Below are 21,013 nucleotides of genomic sequence, written 5' to 3'. Positions count from 1 at the left end.
AGATTTAGCATCAAATCTTATTGCAGTCAATTGCAATTACATAGCAGGTTAATGATGCCCCGTGGCGCAGAGTGGTAGGCTGCAGTACTGCAGTCCAAGCTCTGCTCATGATGCATACCTATGATCTCCAGGATCAGAGGAGCATGCCTATTCTCTTAGGTGCTGTGGAACACAGGCAGGATGGTGCTGCTTGTTTGGGGGCTTCCTAGAGGCACCTGGTTGGCCACTGTGTGAACAGACTGCTGGACTTGATGGGCCTGGGTCTGATCCAGCAGGGCTTTTCTTATGTTCTTATGTTCTCATGACCTGAGTTCGATCCCAACGGAAATTGGTTTCAGGTAGCCGGCTCAAGGTTGACTCAGCCTTCCATCTTTCCGAGGTCGGTAAAATGAGTGCCCAGCTTGCGGGGGGTAAAGGGGAGATGACTGGGGAAGGCAGTGGCAAACCACCCCGTAAACAAAGTCTGCCCAGTAAACATCAGGATGTGACGTGACCCCCATTGGTCAGGAATGACCTGGTGCTTGCACAGGGAACCTTTACCTTTACTTTTAATGAAACACATTGTTGTTCCCGAACGACACTGGGTTATTCAATTATTTGTTGAAAACAATGGGCGAAAACACACGGTCGCTTTAGCCTCCTTTATTCCATTTCAGCCAGGATTCAGCCAGGATTTTGCCAAACGTGTGTCCGATCCTGGCTGAAACAGGGAATAAAGGAGGCTAAAGCGACCGTGCTTCTTCGCCCGTTACGGCTAATGATAGGAGATGCCTTATTTATCCATCTCTTCATGATTTTCGTAGCACCTTAAAGATGAACAAGAATATTTTCTGCTAGGATATGAGCTTTCGTGAGCCATAGCTCACATCTGAAGAAGTGAGCTGTGGCTCACGAAAGCTCCTACCCTGCCAGAAAATATTTTTGTTAGTATTTAAGGTGCTCCTGGACTCTTGCCCTTTTCTGCTACTGCAGACAGACTAACACGGCGACCCACCGTGAATTATCTTCACGGTTCTCGCCATTGCAGATGCTAACCATCACGCTCCTTGCACGGGTCAATGGGCGAGACTCTGCTCAGTCCACTTTCGGCCAGCAGGCGGCTCGACGTCTCTTCTTCCGGCCCCGGGAGCGACTGCGCCGATACCCTCCGGCCAGCAGGTGGCGCTGCTCTCGGGACGCCCGCGGCGGGCGGAAGCGTCCGCCGGCCCCCTCTGTCCCGCGATGCCCCCGGCTTCCGCTGACCCCTCTCCGTCGCTGGCTGGAGCGGGTGTCATGGCCGCCTCGAAGCCCGTGGAGGCCGCTGCGGGCGGGGGCTCCGCCGGCGGAGGGCCCGGCTCGGGGCTGCCGCGCTGGCAGCTGGCCCTGGCGGTGGGGGCGCCGCTGCTGCTCGGGGCCGGCGCGCTTTACCTGTGGGGCCGGCGGCGGCGGCGGCGGGCGGCGCCAGGCAAAGGCGGCAAAGGCGCGAGCGAGAGGAAGACGCCCGAGGGGAGAGCCAGCCCGGGGCCGGCCGACGGCTCGGGGGCCGGCCACCCCGATGGGCCCGGCGGAGACGAGATGGTGAGAGAGAGCCGGGGCTGCTTGGGGCGCGTGGAGGAAGAGCTTCAGGGCTGGCTGTTGGGGGGGGTGGGGTGGCCGCGAGGGCAGCCGGGAAAACCGTTAGGAAAGCCGTTAGGCCCGTTACGGCGGCCACGTGCTGCTGTGGGGGAGGGGGGCTTATGAGCTCTTAGTCCCCACCGCTTTAGGAGAGGAGAAGGTCGTTTGGGGTTTATGGGCGCCACGGCCAGCAGCGAGGTTTTGCTGGAAGGAGAGGGCCGGGACTAAGGACATAAGTAGAAAAGGGGCAGGAGTCCAGGAGCACCTTAAAGACTAACACAAATATTTTCTGATAGGGTATGAGCTTTCGTGAGCCACAGCTCACTTCTTCAGATACCAAGAAGAAGAAGTGAGCTGTGGCTCACGAAAGCTCATACCCTATCAGAAAATATTTTTGTTAGTCTTTAAGGTGCTACCCGACTCTTGCCCCTTTTCTACTACTGCAGACAGACTAACACGGCGACCCACTGTGAATTAAGAACATAAGAACAGCCCTGCTGGATCAGACCCAGGCCCATCGAGTCCAGCGGTCTGCTCACACGGTGGCCGACCAGGTGCCTCTAGGAAGCCCCCAAACAAGACGGCTGCAGCACAGGGTTGCCAACCACCAGGTTCCAGCTGGAGACCTGCTAATTCGACTGATCTCCAGCCGATAGAGATCAGTTCGCCTGGAGAAAATGGCCGCTTTGGCCACTGGACTCTATGGCATGGAAGCCCCTCCTCAAGCCCCGCCCCAAAAATCTCCCGCCGGTGGCGAAGAGGGACCTGGCAACCCTACTGCTGCAGCAGCAGCCTGCCTGTGCTCCATAGCACCTGCTATAGTGGGCATGCTCCTCTGATCCCGGAGAGAATAGGTATGCACCCTAAGAACATAAGAAAAGCCCCGCTGGATCAGATTGAGGCCCATCAAGCCCAGCAATCTGTTCACACATTAGCCAACCAGGTGCCTCTAGGAAGCCCCCAAACAAGAGGACTGCAGCAGCACCATCCTGCCTGTGTTCCACAGCACCTGCTATAGTGGGCATGCTCCTCTAATCCTGGAGAGAATAGGTATGCACTCTAAGAACATAAGAAAAGCCCTGCTGGATCAGATTGAGGCCCATCAAGTCCGGCAGTCTGTTCACACATTAGCCAACCAGGTGCCTCTAGGAAGCCTCCAAACAAGACAACTGCAGCAGCACCGTCCTGCCTGTGTTCCACAGCACCTAATATATTCGGCATACTTCTCTGATCCTGGAGAGAATAGGTACTGTTCTCCTCTTCATTAGATTTACAACATGGCTGTGCTCAGAAATCGGCATAAGCCATTGTCTAGTTTTGGGCTGTCCTGGAAACAGAACACGAGGTAGGGTAGGGTTGCCCTCCTCCAAGTGGGGCCTGGAGCACTCCTAGGCTTCCGAAGATCAGCAGACCCAAAAGGAATGGCAGCTTTGGAGGGCAGACTCTGCAGCACCACAACCCTATTGAGCTCCTTCCCCAGGCGCCGCCTCCAATTCTCCAGGGATTTTCCTAGCCAGGGTTGGCAACCTTAAAAACACCTGTGGCAGATCCCACCCCCCAAAAAAACTTTTATTGCATTTTCTGTTAGATGCAGGTGAGCTCTCAGAAGCCAGCAAGCTGCTTGTTGGAAACCTATGTCAGAAACTGTAATTTGAAGTTTTAAAAAAAACACCCTCTGGCTAATCTTCCAGACACTACTAGCAAAACCTGATTTGTGCACCACCCCTGGTTTGTCTGTTTAGTATCTCCTCTCAACAAGCATCTTCCGTATATTGCTGTATCTGCAGCCAAGGGGCATTAAGCGGTGGCACAACTCAGCAGACTGGTTTGTTAATTCAGCTGTTCCTACAAGTTCATGATGTGCCTTTTCTGAAGCATTAGGAACAGGACAAAATTTCTGGTGGTGTAAATAAATTTTGATATGACTAGCCATGTTTATTTTTACTTACACGGTTACTAAACAAAACTAAAAAAAGTACACCATGTTAATTTTATGTGCTGTACAGACTCCTAGTAGCTACAAATACTTCAACTAAACTCCTTGATTAGGAAAAAAAATTAAGTGTCTTTAATGTAGCTTAAATATTATTTTGAAACAAATTCAATGCTATATGTGGAAGTTGTTTTTATTAGATGATTTGTAAAACGCTTATATGTAATAAAGTAACTTTCCTTGTTTAAATTTCAAGAAAAACTAGAGGTCCTGAAAACTGTTTATATTACGATTTTGTATACCCAAAGAGGTGCACATGATTATATTTATGCTCCAGTTTTCACCCCTATTGGCTCCCAAAGTGACTTACAACAATTAAAATTAACCTTACAGCTACAATACATTAGCAGTACATGATTGTGTAGATGGCAGTCTCTTTTTCCTCCTCACCAATGAGGACATAGTTTAGGTTTTAGGCTCTTCCCTCTACTGTTGACTATTCTTCAACAGAGTTTTCTCTTCCTCTTGCATTGAAAGCATGGGGTCAAATTCATTTTCACCATCACTGTCTATGGAGCCTCTTGTGCTACTTATTAGACCAGTTCAGACTGAGATGCAAAAAGAGGTGATAGGCTCACTGTTGGTTGAAAATGAAGATGAGAACAGGCACATCAGGAGATGATAGTAGGCAAGGCATGGTGTCAGAGCTGCTAGTTGACATGGACAGAGGTTGTAGAGAGGCACCTGGTTGCATTGGGTGAGTACAGATCCCCTGGATCAGATAGTGTGCACCCGAGAGTGCATAAAGAACTTTGTCCATAATCTTCAAGACCTCTTGGAGGACAGGAGATGTGCCCCAAGACTGTAAGAGGGCAAGTGTTACTCCAGTCCTTAAAAAAGGACTGGTGACCCTGGAAACTACAGGCCAGTCAGTCCCGCCTCTGTCCCAGGGAAGACAGATTTTAATGGGGTCAATCTGTGAGCATCTGAAGGGCAACTTGGTGATCCAAGGAAGTCAGGAGGAATTTGTCCCCAATAGGTCCTGCCAGACCAACCTTGTTTCCTTCTTTGATCGAGTGACAGGCTTACTGGTTTGTGGGAACATCATCCACATTGTTTACCTCAATTTCAGTAAAGCTTTTGACAAGGTTACCCATGATGTTCTTATGGGTAAACTGGAGGACTGTGGACTGGACTCCTAGATAGTTAGAACAACTAGGATAGTTGTCAATGGCATTTTATCTGATTGGAGGGAGGTGTCCTGTGGGATGCCACAGGGCTTGGTTCTGGGCCTGGTACTTTTCAATATTTTTATAAATTATCTGGATGAGGGGTTGGAGGGACTACTCATTAAATTTGCAGATGACACTAAATTGGGAGTAGCAACAAACACACCAGAAGTTAGAGATAGAATTCAGTGAGATTTCAACAAACTGGAAAAGTGGGCAGATGTGAATGAGATGTAGTTCAACAAGATTAAGTGCCAAGTTCTACATTTCGGTAACAAAAATTAGAAGCACGCATACTAGCTGGGGGATACACTTCTGGATAACAGTGTATGTGAACAAGATCTTGGGGTATGGGTGAACCGTAAGCTAAATATTCGCAATCAGTCTGATGTGGCAGCAAAAACAGGTTAATGCAGTCTTGAGTTGTATCGACAGAGGCATAATATCCAGATCGCAAGATATCAAAGTCCTGGTGTACACTGCATTGGTCAGGCTACACCTCCAGTACTATATGCAGTTCTGGAGGCCTCACTTCAAAAAGGATGTGGACAGAATGGAGCGGGTACAGAGGAGAGCGACAAGGATGATCAGGGGCTTGGAGATCAAGGCCTACGAGGAAAGGCTGAGGAACTTGGACATGTTTAGGCTGGAGAAGAAGAGGTTGAGGGGGGACATGATTGCTCTCTTTAAGTATTTGAGGGGCTGTCACTTAGAGCAGGGAGCTGTTTCTGTTGGCAGCAGAGAATAAGACTCTCATTAATGGGTTTAAATTATGGGTGGAAAGGTGTTGGCTGGATATTGGGGGGGAAATTTTTACAGCAAGAGTCGTTCAGTAGTGGAATTGGCTGCTTATGAAGGTCTTGAGCTCAACCCCCCCCCCCCACTGGAAGTCTTCAGGCAGCTGCTGGATGAACACTTGTCAGGGATGCTTAGGTTGACCATGCGCTGAGCAGTAGGTTGGATTAGATGGCCTGTATGGCCCCTTCCAATTTTGTGATTCTAACTGCTTGAACCACATTCTCATCCTCTAAAGAATATTTCTACCAGTGAGTCTATGGGCAGTTTGTCAGCATTTTGTTTATTAGCTGTGTTTGTTATGGGTTCTCCAGCAGCAAGAGATTTTTGAGAAAAAGAAACAATTTAGTACCACTTTTATTTGGTTAATGTATTTCTCTTATTTTTGCCTTAACTGCATTCCTAGAAAAACAATGGCTGGTGGAATACTTGGGACTTTTAGCTGTAATCCTGGACAGTTCGGTTTTAGAGTGTCCCGCACTCACCAAATTATGCCCTTGCTCCAGATATTTTTTTGTACTGTCCTTGACAACATCTGTCCTCAGGGTTGTTTTATTGATGTTTAAGCATTCTTGGTTACTTCCGTAACTGTATTAAGAGTATCAGATAATTCATGTTTTGAAAGTGGCGGTCTTCAGTATTTGAAGATCCAAGGGGGCTTGCTGCCACATTGGCTGTATGAGCAAAATTCAGGTTTCTTTGGTTTACTGTTCCTTTCTTTCTTTTTTATAGAGATGAAAATAACAATTAGGTTTTCATCTCTCTAGAATATGTGAAAGATTTTTCAGGTTTCTTAAGTAATACTGAAGTTTACAGTAACAAATTCTCCTTCAACTATAACCCAAAATATATTATTGTTAAAAATCTCTTTTTGAAAGATCTGGGAAACTGTTGCCTTTTGAAGCACACTGTAAAAAGTTCTTTGTGTGCATTAAAACTACCTACCTACTTTGTTGCAAGTTCTGCTGGCTATAAAAGTAAATTGTATCTTCTCTTGCTGTAATTTCTTCTAAGTCTGTTTACCAACTTGATAAATGTTAAACATCTTCACAATTACTTTGCAGTTTACCAGGATTGCTTTCATTGTGTTCACTGTATGTCCTTTGCCAGAAGATTAATTCATGAGCAAGACAGCCAAAATGAAGATGCTTTGCTCTTAATATTTGCCAGTTGCTCACATTATCAGTTACAAGGGCTTATGTTGCAATGTTTTATAACATCCGTTTTAGAAAAGGAAATTTTTCTGTGGAAAACAGGCTGCAGAAAATGTTCTGTCCCACATCACCGCTACAGGCACAAATGGGTTAAGCAAGTTTCAAACTCTAGTTTCTAATCCTGGGTCTGAGCCCAATTGGTGATAGTCTCCTGAAAAAACTCATGTGCTTGCTATGAGACTACGCCATAATTAAACTACCTGGTAAACAGCTTCATAAATGTGATTGTAAAATTATTATTTCCCTCAGTGTGGGAGATTCTCAAAGCTGTTTTTCAGAGCAGGGCTCCATATATGGGGTGTAACTTTAAAAAAATTGTATATGCCTTCTGTGTCAAAGGCAGGAACAGACAGTTGTTAGAAGCTTCCTGTTGCATGGGCCAGGCGAATCCTTGGGAATTTCCTTTTAGTGTTTTTGTCCCTACTGTTCATTCACTGTAATGTAAAAACTAAGCAGGGGTAGCTGTGCTTTTTTAATCTTACAGCCTTATTGCCTGGGTAATATGCTAGCTGCTTGACTATAAAATGAAATACAACTTGGCTTACACAGTTGTAAAACCAGTAGATTATATTAGGGTTTCATTTATTCAAATACGGGAACATGGTTTTGAGATTATCATGCTAGCCTTAAAAAATCACTTGGCGGAATTGTACTGCTCATGCGAGAAGAGCTTGAAACTGAAGTCTTGGCATTGAGGAGCCATTAGCTGTGAACAGTATAGTTGTAAGGCAGGCTTTCAAACAGGCACTTGCTTAGTTGCTTGTGGTAAGCTAACCCCCCCCCCCAAAAAAGTACTTCATATGGAATCTGAGTCACAGTGAGAAAGGTGGACTACAAATAATATAAATAAATAAATGGTAGAGAATGATTTAACAATGAGTTACTTTTTAAGTCATAAAGAAAATAAAAAAAATAAAGAAAAATTCTTTAGAGGCATTACTTATATTTATAACAAGTCCTTCTCACAGCCCCCTGAGCTGTATGATATTGTTCAGAAGAGTCCCTGAATCCACAGAAGAGGATGAGGGTGAAAAAGCAGAAAGATCAGCTTCTGAAAACTTTTGTTTGCAGGGGTTAGAATCCAGCCCAGTGATTATGGATGCTTTAAAGCCCATGTTGTGGTAAACCCTTTAATATTTGCACTCTGTACAATGCCTATGAATATTTCTTTTTCCAGAGCCCTCTTGATAGAGCCCAAGCAGCAAAGAACAAAGGCAACAAGTATTTTAAGGCTGGGAAATATGAGCAAGCCATTCAGTGCTATACTGAAGCCATCAGTTTATGTCCTTCTGAGAAAAATGCTGACCTTTCCACCTTCTACCAGAACAGAGCTGCAGCCTATGAACAACTGGTATGAATCCTAAACATCAAAATAGTATGTTCTTCTACAACTTAAATATAGACTACATCTGCTTCCCTTGCCATGTGTGATTATTTTGTTTTACCATTATGCCTCTCCTGAATTCCTGGGGTTCAAAATTGTAATTCAGAAATGTTGTCTGTGGTTGCAAATGCTTGGTCACAAGCTGCTCGCATACTTATGCAGCATAAAAGCTCTGAATGGCAGAGCTGCCCTTGCGTCTCCTAAAGACCACCACTCTGTACAGAGTATTCAATTGCCTAGTTGGGCAGTGCTTCTTTTTTAAGTGGAACTTGAAATTCTCTGGATGACACCAGAGATCTGTCATAAATACCATCGAACTATGTTGCTTACACATTGACTTGTTTTTTTCTCTTCTCTCCCACTTTTCCCCAACCCAAACTTATTCTATGGTGGTTCTTTGTACTTAATTTGTGTTCATTTTCATAATTTGTGTTCATTGTGTTGATTTTTAATTTCTACTTTGTTTTATGAACCTATTAGCCACCTTAAATGCCCTATCCCAGCAAATCCATTTTAAAAATAATAAAAAATATTACTGATGTGGTAAATCTCAAGAGGCTTAGGTTAACCACTGAAATAAAAGGAGCCAGTTTAAAAGTCTTGTCAGGCTTCTGTAAGAAAGTAAAAGTGGTCTAAAAATTAGAGGGAAGAGCAACTTGGTAGACTATCTCAAAAGATACCTTTTACAGCAAATAATGTGATTAACAAGCATAACAACAGAAGTACTGTATTAAATTTAGTAGAGATAAAACCCCCTATCTTAGTAGACTCTTGCAAACCTTCTAATTAAAAGTGTTTTCTGTTTGTTATTTGTGTAGGTCAGTTAGGAAGTACTGGTATCAATTGTTTATTTCAACAGTCTTTAAGTACTTTCTTCCTACTAGCTATATCTTTTTAATTTCTTTCCTGATTTTTTCTCCTTGCATGCTCTTTTCTTATCTTGTCTGATTCCCTTTTCCACGGAGCACTATGTCTGGCTCCTTACTTTCCTGGATGTCATTTCTGAGTTCTAGAGATGAAAGGTTACAGCATTTCCACCCCAAACCATTTATGTGGATCAAGTCGTATTGACTTCAGTGAAGGCTACTCTGAAGAAAGTGATTTAAGGTTGCAATCTGATGCGCACTTACCTGTGAGTAATTCCCATTGATTATAGTGGGATTTATTTCCAAGTAAACATGCATAGGCTTGCCCTGTTCAATTGGTAACGTAAAAGGTTCTGGGGAGGAATCTGGAAGGCATGTTAAGACCAGGCTGAAAACTGCAGTACAGTGTGCTGTGTTGTAAATAGATCATACCACTGTTCTTTAATCAGCTATTTTTATACTTACAGCAAAAATGGAAAGAGGTGGCACAAGACTGCACAAAGGCTGTGGAGCTTAATCCCAAATATGTGAAAGCTCTGTTCAGGCGTGCCAAGGCACACGAGAAATTAGACAATAAAAAAGAATGTTTAGAAGGTGGGTATGCTGTATGTTGAAAGGAATTATAAATACATTGGATTTTGTGATAACATGGAAAATTGTTTGGTTAAAATATTTATAGTCTGCTTTTCTTGTGAGCAAAAACTGAGATCTTAAAGGGGGAGGATAAAACTTTTAAGCTTTAACCCTAATTCCAGTGTATTACAATTTTTGCTTCTAATTTTTTTTTAAAAAAAACCTTAAATAATTGAATAAGTAGAAGTTGGCATTTTTGTACACCCATTTTTAACTGTAGTTTTGTAAAGTCCCTTGGTTCTCTGAAAAATCTGATAATTATGAAAAATAACTATACTTTAAGTAAATTTGATTGTGAATGGTATGAGAATTACCGTGTATACCCGTGTATAAGCCGACCCGCGTATAAGCCGAGGTGCCTAATTTATCCCCAAAAATGGGGAAAAATTAGGCACCCGCGTATAAGCCGAGGGTCGGCTTATAACCCTTCCCCCCCCCCCACTGCAGGCTTACCTTCTGGGCTCCTGGCGGCGGGAAGCGGCGGATCCGGCGGGGGCGGCCTTCCTGCAGCTGCAGGAGCCCCCCCACAGGCCGCTCCCGGCCGGGAGAAGGTGGCAGGGGCGGCTGAGCGGCCTCCCTGCGGCCGCAGGGGGCCTCTGGAGGCCGCTCCTGGCCAGGAAAAGGCGGCAGGGGCGGCTGAGCGGCCTTCCTGCAGCCGCAGGGGGCCTCTGGAGGCCCCTCCCAGCCAGGAAAAGGCGGCGGTAAGTTCCCTCCTCCCTCCCCCCTCCCGTATTGACCCGCGTATAAGCCGAGTTCGGCTTTTTCAGCCCTTTTTTTGGGCTGAAAAACTCGGCTTATACGTGAGTATATACGGTAAGTAAAGTTTGCAAAACAACTACCTCATTCTGACTTAGACAAAATGAGCCTGAAGCACACAGGTTATGCTTATGCTGTGGCACTTGCCTTTTGGTTTTTTTCTTCTGCTCATGGTTTTTGACAGTGTGTTGGTCTTTCCCAAAGGTCCCCTGAGGTTAGGTTGCTTATTGGAGATGGGTGGTTTGAGGGACTGGGAGCTCTTCTGCATGCATACTTCATGCAGTTCTTTTGATGTAAGCCTTTCTGTGTACAGTAACTGTCTCCCTTTCAGGTCTGAGATAACTTTTTTTAAAATGTAGTTGTGGTAGGTAGAATACAGTACTCATGACTGATATAAAGAGGAAATAGAACAGTGTTCTAGTTACAGAAAACTTTAAAATAGCTTCTGAGTGTGAAATGTGTGATTAAGGTTTTCAGTTGTAGACAGCACAGACTATCAGTTTATTTTAGATGTCCTTGGCAATAAAGATAACCTAAACTTGACAGTAACACGTGTAGCCTTTCAAGGATTAATAAACTAGTAATTTATAATCTTATTTTCTGTTTGTATTTCTCAGATGTCACTGCAGTCTGCATTTTAGAAGGGTTTCAAAATCAGCAAAGTATGCTGCTAGCAGATAAAGTTCTCAAACTTCTTGGGAAAGAAAAAGCCAAAGAGAAATATAAGGTATGACTGTATGAAGTCCTGATGTGAATTTTTCAGACTTGATACATCTGCGTGGCCTCATTGGTTTTTGGAAACCGTACTTTTAATGAAATTACTACGTACTGGTAACTGCAGTATGTCTGTCAGATACTGTTTTTCTCACTAGTTAAATCTCCTTTGCTTAAATGGAGTAACCATTCATTTTATGGCTGAGTCACAGTTAGATGGTATATGCTTTCAAGCTTACTTTGTCTGTCTTGCTTCAGAACAGGGAGCCCCTGATGCCTTCGCCACAATTCATCAAATCTTACTTCAGCTCTTTCACAGATGACATTATCTCCCAGCCTCTTCTTCGGGGGGAGAAGTCTGATGAAGACAAGGATAAAGAAGGAGAAGCCTCTGAAGTAAAAGAAAAGTAAGTAACTGAAAAACAGTTTTTAATATTCTTCTTTATCCAAGCTATTTTATCTATGGGTGTCCCATAGTGGAATTGGAAGGGAATTGATAAAAGTAGATTTTGTAAACAGAATAGCTAATAAAAATATTAAAATAGCTTCAGAAAGATTCCTAACCCTTTGAGATACAAAAAGAGCCAAAAGACTCATTGCTGTTCTTTTCTCAAGTCAAATGGTATATGTATGAATTCACTGAAGCTTTACCACTTTTTAATATAGCACAGTTGGATTGTAAAATGGTATAAAGTAGATTATCCTATGTAGCTGAGATTTTTTTAAAGAGTAATTATGGAATCTTCTTGTCTGATTATACAGTTAGCCTATTTATCCAAGTAGCCTAATGTTATAAATCAGTCTTCAGTTACTATTTCCCTGTATCCTGGGAGCTCAGTTTTTTATATACACTGAAATAACATTTTCATGTTCAAGCAGATTTTAACACTCAAATTATTCCTTTGAATATTAGTAAATGAATGCTCAGAAAGTGTGAGGATATAATCTATGATCCGTTTTTCAGTTAAAGCATAGACCAGAAACCTCCAAATGGTGTAAGATGTTTTATTTAGATCCAGAGAACTAGAGTTTTTCTGGATATTAATGATGCCATCCATATTATTTACAGCTGTGGCTATTTAAAGGCTAAGAAATACATGGAAGAAGAAAACTATGACAAAATCATTAGTGAATGTACTAAAGAAATTGAGGCTAAAGGAAAATATATGGCTGAAGCCTTGCTGTTGCGAGCTACGTTCTACCTGCTGATTGGTAATGCAAATGCTGCCAAACCAGATCTGAATCGGGTCATTGACATGGAAGATGCCAATGTAAAGGTGAGAAAGCTTCAGTGTTTGGTTTTATCAAAAAAGTGTGCAAAGTTGATACAATGGCATTATTAACTAAAATTATCAGTAATTCTGCTGTTCAGTGGAAAACATGATCTATATCTTAACGTGTGGTGCCAGTGGATATTTATTGTCATTATTGTGTCACAGAGATATAGAAACAGAGCTGGAAGGGACCTCAAGGATCGTGTAGTCCAGCTCCCTGCACAGTGCAGGAAATTCATAATTACGTTCTCCCACTCCCCCAGCAACCCCTGCTCTATGTCCAAAGAAAGGCAAAAAACCTCCAGAATCCCTGGCCAACCTGGTATTGTATGTTTAATTTTTCCAAAACCGATGAACATTCCCACATTCTTTATACAGTTTGAATGTCCCTTATCCAGACATCTGATGTCTGGACTAATTTGAAAAGCAGACTTTTGAGCCAGCATGCAGGCATGACGCACAGGCCCTCAGCAGTGCCATTGATGGTTCAATTTACACAAAATTATTAAAAATATTGTTTAAAATTACATTCAGGCTATATGTATAAAGTATATATAAATTATATAAAACATAAGTGAATTTTGTGTTTAGACTAGGTCTCATCCCCAAGATATATCATTATAAATATGCAAAAATTCCAAAATACAGAAAGATCCAAAATACAGACCACTTCTGGTCCCAAGCAGTCTGGATAATACCTGTATTGTCATGGATGGGAGTAGAGATGGGGGAAGCAGCTTTATAACGAAGGCTGGCTGGTTCCTAATAACCAATATAGAATGGCAAAAAACCCACTTCTGGTTTAGGAAGAATGTAACTGCATTTATGCAAACTTAAGAGTTCACTGAGCAGTTTAAAAAAAATAAACTCACATGCAGAGTTGTTGCAGAAGAGGAGCATTAATTTAAACAGCATATGTATCCCAATATGCCTGATGTCCAGTTTGAACATATGTACCTTAGGTGGATGAGGAAGTAAATTTGAGTATATAGTTTGATCTAGCATTTTGATGCTTTGCTGTGTTGATATCAGAGCTCTTGATCTTTGGAAATAGATGTTCGACTGTAAATGCCGGGTTACCAGTCCCATGTTTGCTTTGGATATGCAAAGAGATTTTTGCCTTTGCTTGAGACTTGCACAGCAGCTCTAAAATCTGGCTTGAAGTGGAACTTCCTAGATCTGTCTTGCTGTAGTAGACTTGTTAATTTGCTGTAATTCATGAATGAATCCTGATCTCTTATATTGTAGTTATTGCCTTAGGTTGTGCAAAACAAACTTTTTTAACAGGGTTTAGTAATTTTTCATCAGTATGAAAATAATGTTCTGGCTGATGACTCAAGAGGCTCTTTTATTCTGTGTTGGCAGAGGGGTTCCCTAACTGAGCTATTGAGAAGATAAGACTTCAGCTTCATTTGGCCCCTTTGTTTACTGTAGGGGCTGGAGAAGAGGAAGTCTATAATACAGTAAATGTTTTATGGGCATCAGGGACAACCAAGCTTTTCCAAGTCAGCAGGACCAAGTGGGTGTTAGCCGTGGCTGGGTCAAGCAGGGACACTCAGCCCAGTTGGTGCTGCTTCAGCAGCCGGAGCCAAGTGAGGGTGTGCTGCTGCCTGTTCTTCTCATACCTTCTGTGACGGATTCTATGGAGGTGTCCCGGCCATAGAACCCTGTGATTGACAGGGAGTTCAAATAGAATTCTGAGAATGGCAGTCGAAGAGTTCTGACAGTTGCCTAAGAGAGATGTTTACAGACAGAGCTTTGAGACAGTGGTGTGAGCTGCAGTGGTGCTGGATAGCACAGCTTTAAAAGTATGCCAGCTTCAGCTGGGTCCTCCGCTGCTCTGCTCTGGAGCTACTCTTCTTTTGACTTTCTGTAGTCTCAGCTCTTACCTTAACCGTGATGTTTTTCAGGCATTTCGGGTGCTTCAGTCTGTGCCTTATTTCTGATCTAGTTGCTGCAGAATTGGTGCCCATTTTCTTCATTTTTTTTAGCTGGTTGGCCAACAGTCTCTCTTGAGACTCTAATGGCTTTCTCAGCTGTCTGAAAATTAGAAATTGACCAAAATTGTATTACCAGACTCTGAAAAGTTTGTGTTGAAGGAAAATTGGAGATCAAATTATAATCACGTTCATTCTTTCTACTAGCTTCGTGCTAATGCCCTCATAAAGCGAGGCAGTATGTATATGCAACAGCAGCAACCTATGCTCTCCACTCAAGATTTTAATATGGCTGCTGACATTGATCCTCAGAATGCAGATGTTTATCATCATAGGGGGCAGGTAAGATTCAGCTGACCCAAATCCATGCTTTTGTAACTTCTCAGTTGGACTACTGTAATGCAGTCTACATAGGGCTGCCCTTGAAGACAACCAGGCAATGGCCACTATCCCAGAATGCTGCAGCTCTGGCTATCTGAAATATATCTCACTTATTTTTAAAACAGCTACATTGGCTGCCAGTTTGTTTCCAAGGTCAGTTCAAGGAGTGACCTTTAAAGCCTTTCAGAGGCTGGGACCCACAGTCTGAAGAACTGTCTGTCCCTGTGCACCAGCTGTAGTCTTCAGCTTGCCATCTTCTGGGTGTCCTGTTGGGGGCTTGCTCCCACTAATGTACAAGCTCCTGGAGGAGGTGGAGGATACTATCCTTGGCCACTTTCAGGAGGTTCTTCAAGGCTGTTTTATTCACCAGAGCTTTTAATGGAATGGCAGGCATTTTATTAGGTTGGGTATGAATCGGGGTTTTACGGTTATTTAAATACAAATAAGGAAGGGCAAGGCATAAATGGTTAAATAAGTAAATGAAAGACACTATGTGAGTGAGCTTCATGCTGACTCCTTCCCTCCTCTGTCCTGTGCTTTAGTCCTTGTTTTAATAAGCCTTTTTGGTTTTATACAAACCAGCAAACTAGGGTTGCACTTGCCTGCAATCCAGAACTGCAGATCATGCTCAAGCTGTGGCTTTGAAAGAGGAAGGACATTTTAGCATGTGACGAGAGAAGAGAACGTACGACCCAAGGCTCACTGTCATAATGCCAGGCAATAGTGTGGCTTTTCTTCTGAACCGGGTGTTTTTGTAATGAATTATTTACATTTAAAATGTTAACTGCTGAAAAAGAAGGGAGTGAGCAGAAGTGAAGAGATCAGTTTTAAGAGAAAAATGGGAACAGAGCCTACACTTGGCATGAACTAGTGCTTAATGAGCTGTGAGGAAATCTATTCATGCCAAATACTTGGTTTATAACTAGAGTAGTTCTCTGGTAATTCTATTGTGACAGCGGTTTTCCTTGTGTAGATATTGAGAGTATATAGCTGTTCTCACACCTTTTTTATATCAGCTGAAAATCCTGCTTGACCAAGTTGAAGAAGCTGTAGAAGATTTTGATGAATGTATCCGTTTGCGGCCAGATTCTGCCTTGGCACAAGCACAGAAATGCTTTGCACTGGTAAGTTTATGGAATTTTGTTAAATTTTTACTTTTGAATAAGTTCTGTTAGAAGTGTATTAGAGAGCCAGTGTGGTGTAGTGGTTAAGAGCGGTGGGACTCTAATTTTGAGAGCTGGGTTCGATTCCCTAGTCCTCCACACGAAGCCTTCTGGGTGACCTTGACCTTCTCTCAAAAAAACTCTCAGCCCACATGGAGGCAGGCAATGGCAAACCATCTTCGAACATCTCTTGCCTTGAAACCCCTAGAGTCACCTAAGTCAGTTGTGATTTAATGGCATTTTCCACCACAGAAATGTATTGTAAAAATATGGTTGTATAGCAACTTTGCAGAAAGTGGTACATTTTTTTGAATATTTTGGAATCAACACTGTCAAGTGTTGGTAAAGCAGACTTTTTCTATGTGACTGTATTTTGACATGGTAAACTTTGTATCTAACAGTACCGGCAAGCTTACACTGGAAATAATGCTTTGCAAGTACAAGAAGCAATGAAAGGCTTTGAGGATGTTATTAAAAAATTTCCAAGATGTGCTGAAGGCTATGCGCTCTATGCCCAGGTATACGTCACTCTCTGTTAATCTGTGAAAACCCTTTTTGTATTATCATTAACCAATTCTGAGCTTCCCATGTTCCAGCAATAAATGTTTTTTTCTGCATACTTAGTATGGGAGGAGATTGAACAAGCATTTTCCTTTGATAGGAGTACTACATAAGCAAAAAGCTGAGTAGTCCTGATTTAAAGTACTTTGATGTAGAATTCTTTACTCAGTTAATGTTTATTTATGCAGGCATTAACAGATCAACAACAATTTGGAAAAGCTGATGAAATGTATGATAAATGTATCGATCTTGAGCCAGATAATGCTACTACTTACGTTCATAAAGGGTAAGTGCTGTAGTTGCTGTTATACATAAGGCTATCTGCAGAGCTGCTTTTGTGGTGTTGTTTACTTATTTAGAGGATTTTTATGCCACCTCTCCAGGAAACCTGCCTGTAGTGGCTTATAAAATAAAATATATAATACATTAAAACATTTAAAATTCTTAATTAAAACCCAGCGTTAAAAACCAGAGCATAAAAAGCATAGATAATTAGCTTAAAATGAATAGACAAAACACACTATAAAATGTTGGTAAAAGATTAATCCATTACTTAAAAGCCTGGATAAACAAATGCTTTGTCCTGATGCCTGAAAGAGAGTAATGTAGGTGCCACTGTTGAAAAAGCCCGGTATCTGGCTGCCACCCACCTCGGTTCTGAAGGCAGGGGCAATGAGAACAGGGTTATGAGGCAGATTTCATCACTGGCAGGCGAGACTGTGGGCTGAGGTAGTCCTTCAAATACCCAGGTTCCAAGCCATTTAGGGCTGTTAAAGGCAAGAACCAGCCTCTTTGAATTTTGTCCAGAAACAAATGGGCAGCCAGTGCAGATCTTTCAGCTCCAGGGTGATACAGTCCCTATATCTGCCCCAACAGTAGCCTGGAACCAGCTGAAATTCTGGACTGTTTTCAAAGGCAGCTCCGGTGCAGGAGAGTAAATAACTTCAGCTCAGAAATAATACTTATTTTTGTGAGCACACTTTGGTAATATAATACTCCTTCTTGAATTTTATAATTATAGTCTTGGATCCTAGGCCTTGTTTCTATCTGCATCCCTCTTTGTCCTCTGTTGCTCAGCCCTTTCCTTTGGTAGGAGGGTTTTTTTTGGCTCATTAAAAAATCCTGGTGTTGCATGAACAGAGGTTTCAAATACCAGAGGAGCATGGACGATAGTTGAGAACTGCCCCCACAATGGAAAAGGAATGCAGCATGATCAGAAGTGAGACTTAGGATCCAAGCTATGAAATTCTAAATTAATGTTATCTTCTGCTTATGTTCTGAATTACAGTGCATTATTAACATCATGGTATTTTATTCCAGCAATTAAAGGTTACTTTATGCTTTTAGTAATTAAAGGCTACTTTAATTATTGCTATTAATAGTGGTAATTATATTACTACTGTTGGTAAATACTATTAATATACTACTACTACTTAATTACTAATGATTTATGTACAGTTGGTGACCTCTGTCCAATGCAAGAATTGTAGGTCAGCCAGAACCCAATATATTCTTTTAGTTCAAACCGCTACCTTGTTTCTGGGTAAATGTCTGTTAGTATCTGCTGAAAGGAAAGGTCTTTGCAGTTTTCCATTGACTGGTAAACATTTTGCTTGAATCGTTAATTCCCTTTTCCGCATCTGCTTGCCAAACCTGTCTCACATACCCAAATGTATTTTCTGGAGAAAATACATTTCATAGGGATAGCCATGTTAGTCTGTTGCAGCAAAAACAAGTGGGAACCTCATGGCACCTTAAAAACTAATACATTTTTATTTTATCCTCAGGTTTCATGGACTAGAGGCCACTTCATCAGATTTAACAAAATAGGTTCTAGCCCACAAAAAAGCTTACACTAGAATAAACATGTATTATTTTTTAAGGTGTCACAAGGCTCCTAATTGTTTCTGAAAACAAGTACTGATAAAAGATATCATTTCTTTGTTGGAAACCATACTGCCTAAACAGATTTTACTGATTAAGGTGAAAGACAAGATGTTTAACTAAATACTAGCTGTCTGTTTTCCCAGTCACTTATTTGTATGTCAGTTTTTGTGATTTGACTGCATCCTGTTAGGATTCAGAGCCTACTTGAATGCAGATTATGTTTTAATACATATTCATGTGATTGTCTCTTATTTGCTTGCTTTATATTGGAATGTTACTGTGTTGGGTTTGTGTGCTGTTTTCTGATGGAGTAGGCTACCCATGTTCACAGCTGGTCTGCAATTGATTTGTTTCAGTTTACTTCAGCTTCAGTGGAAGCAGGATTTAGATAAAGGTTTGGAACTTATAAGCAAGGCCATTGAAATTGATAATAAATGCGACTTTGCATATGAGACGATGGGGACAATTGAAGTGCAAAGGTAAGCACTGCACGCTTCTAGTTTGAGAGGGACAGAATAGTATGGGATCTTATAAACTTTTATTCTTGATGGCTTACAAAATTGGTACGATGTATCTTTGGGAAGTCAGTATATTGTTAGATGCATCCTAGTCAAAGAAAATCACAGACTTAAGGCAAACTGATATCCTTTCCTTTCGAAGTGGCAGCTATACAGAGTCCCAAGTTGTGAGTCTATCTATCTTTGCCTGCCAAACAGTACAGCTAGGCTAGTCAGGGCTGGTGGGAAGCTCTGATGGAGAAGAGATTAATAGCCTGGTTTTGCTGTATTTTCCAGCTGTGAGCCATTCCCTCAAATCTTTCACCTCAGTAACAAATATTTTTCATTTTGGCATTATCTGCCCTTAAACCAGTTTCTTCCCCCCTCCTCTCACCTTTTGCATAAGTACAGCCCAAGCATTTTGGCAAGCAGCTGTAGCATGCTACTAAATCAGACTTTGTCTAGGAACTAATAAGCCCATACCCAAGACTTGCATGTGTGACCCCTCCTTGACCAGTTCTTCCATGAGCACTATCTGTATAATGTATCACACACTTACACATTTGTAACAAGAGAGTGCTGATTGAACCCTAATGCTAGATGAACCCTGGCAAATGCTGCCTTAACATTGAAGAGTGTGGCAGGGAACACAGGACTTTGAGAAGCAGGAATACTTCCAGAGTTGTTGGCACACAGTGGTTCTCCCCCCCCCCCCCCGATCATTAAACAAGGTCATGCCAGTTTTAGGCCATATTTCTCGAGCATCTAATATTGTAAACAGATTTATAATAACTAGCCAGAACAGTTTGTGGTCATATTAAGTTCATAGAATGAAATCAACAATTGAGACATACCTTGAAAAATCTTTTCAGCTTGTTTAATCTTTCTTCCTAATAGTCACACAAGTGAGGAAAGTTGTTCTAATTGGTGAATTCCACTGTTGTAAGCTCTTTCACCATCAACTTCTTTGTGGGCACTAGAGTTCATGGTGTTCTTGTTGGCCAATCGTAGAAATACCTTGCTTTAATGAATCTAACACTGTAGTCAGACAGAACACAGACAATTCACAATACCCATATGAAGTTGAGGGAGACACAGTATACAGTGGAAAATCAAAACAATTTTTGTGCTGTAGCCATCTGTAACTGCTGAGCCTTAACTTGTGACTTTTCATAAATGACTTCTCCGACCCTTTGTTTCAGAGGCAATCTGGATAAAGCCATTGAAATGTTCAACAAAGCTATTAACTTGGCCAAATCTGAGATGGAGATGGCTCACCTCTACTCGCTCTGTGATGCTGCCTATGCCCAGACAGAAGTTGCAAAGAAATATGGATTAAAACCACCAACATTGTAAAAGAAACAATGGGGGAGGGAAATAATCTTTTAAAAAGTAAAGCTGCCCACTTCGACCTTGCCCTGAAGACACTGTTGCAGTGTGTTGAATGGTGATTTTTTTTCCTGTTCCGTGGTGATGTAGTTATCTGTTAAATGTTTAGGTGTTGTGGGAGTGGCTGTGCAAGAAAGGAAGCAGTTTGTTCCCTCTGCAGCAAATAATTGTTAAAAGGAGATTAAAAAGCAAGAGTTTGCAAAGGGATCAAAGATTATTTTGGCCATGCAAATAAAAACCCTTTTGACTCATTTTTGAGGGTGGCTGTTGTGAGTGAATGGTTCTATCTACAAGAGTGATTTTTAAAAATTTAATAGGGGTGTTTAATTTTTTTATGCCATGAATCCCTTTGGATTTATTTTAGCTTTGGAAAAAAGTTGCAGAAGAGTTTAATAGGGATTTTAAGACAAAATCTTTCAGTATATGTCTTGCGTACAGGCCCCCATCCCATTTTCTGTTTTGCATAAGAAGATAGTGGCAGCTTTGAAGAAACTGAAGTTCACAGTATGCTGTTCTGCTGAATGATTTGGAATACCTTCTTTCAAAAGACCCTTACAGGTCAATGTGGTAACAGAAGTCTCTCCCATGGATTGGTTTTTCCAGTTTACTTGACTGAAGTTTGCTTGTGCCCTGAAAGAGCTGAATTATCAAGCCATTTTTCAGGAGAGAAAATTTCCCACTATACAGGCAGTTCTTGAACTGGGTGCAGACTGTTCAGGTTTAGTATGCCTTTGTACATTTGCTACATGCAGAAACACAGTATTGGGAACCCTCCTTGGGATAAGATTTAGTGGAAATGGTCTTGCA

At 42.0% G+C, this 21,013-nt stretch overlaps 2 protein-coding genes across 2 annotated transcripts in view; one reads left to right on the top strand and one right to left on the bottom strand.

The window, feature by feature from the left end:
• The window catches only part of NIT2 (nitrilase family member 2), a 160,072-nt gene that overhangs the window by 121,593 nt on the left and 17,466 nt on the right, over positions 1 to 21,013 (bottom strand). The window lies entirely within an intron of this gene.
• On the top strand, positions 1,268 to 20,522 carry TOMM70 (translocase of outer mitochondrial membrane 70). The gene is made up of 12 exons (XM_056858629.1): positions 1,268 to 1,557; positions 7,942 to 8,115; positions 9,482 to 9,608; positions 11,021 to 11,130; positions 11,376 to 11,524; positions 12,187 to 12,394; positions 14,536 to 14,670; positions 15,726 to 15,833; positions 16,274 to 16,390; positions 16,622 to 16,719; positions 18,677 to 18,799; positions 20,020 to 20,522. The coding sequence occupies exons 1-12, from the start codon at positions 1,273 to 1,275 to the stop codon at positions 20,171 to 20,173; spliced, it is 1,788 nt and encodes a 595-aa protein (XP_056714607.1). The 5' UTR covers positions 1,268 to 1,272; the 3' UTR covers positions 20,174 to 20,522.

This window comes from Euleptes europaea, chromosome 12 (genome assembly GCF_029931775.1).
Source record: "Euleptes europaea isolate rEulEur1 chromosome 12, rEulEur1.hap1, whole genome shotgun sequence".
Taxonomy (NCBI): Eukaryota; Metazoa; Chordata; class Lepidosauria; order Squamata; family Sphaerodactylidae; genus Euleptes; species Euleptes europaea.
Note: the sequence above shows the minus strand (reverse complement) of the source record. Positions and strands in the feature narration are given on the sequence as shown.

What these genes read in the sequence shown, in the direction of transcription:
- TOMM70 (XM_056858629.1), top strand. Translation starts at nt 1,273, where the DNA reads ATGGCCGCCTCGAAGCCCGTGGAGGCCGCTGCGGGCGGGGGCTCCGCC. An exon ending in GGCCCGGCGGAGACGAGATG is followed by an intron (nt 1,558 to 7,941) that starts GTGAGAGAGAGC and finishes TTCTTTTTCCAG; the next exon opens with AGCCCTCTTGATAGAGCCCA. An exon ending in ACTACTTACGTTCATAAAGG is followed by an intron (nt 16,720 to 18,676) that starts GTAAGTGCTGTA and finishes GATTTGTTTCAG; the next exon opens with TTTACTTCAGCTTCAGTGGA.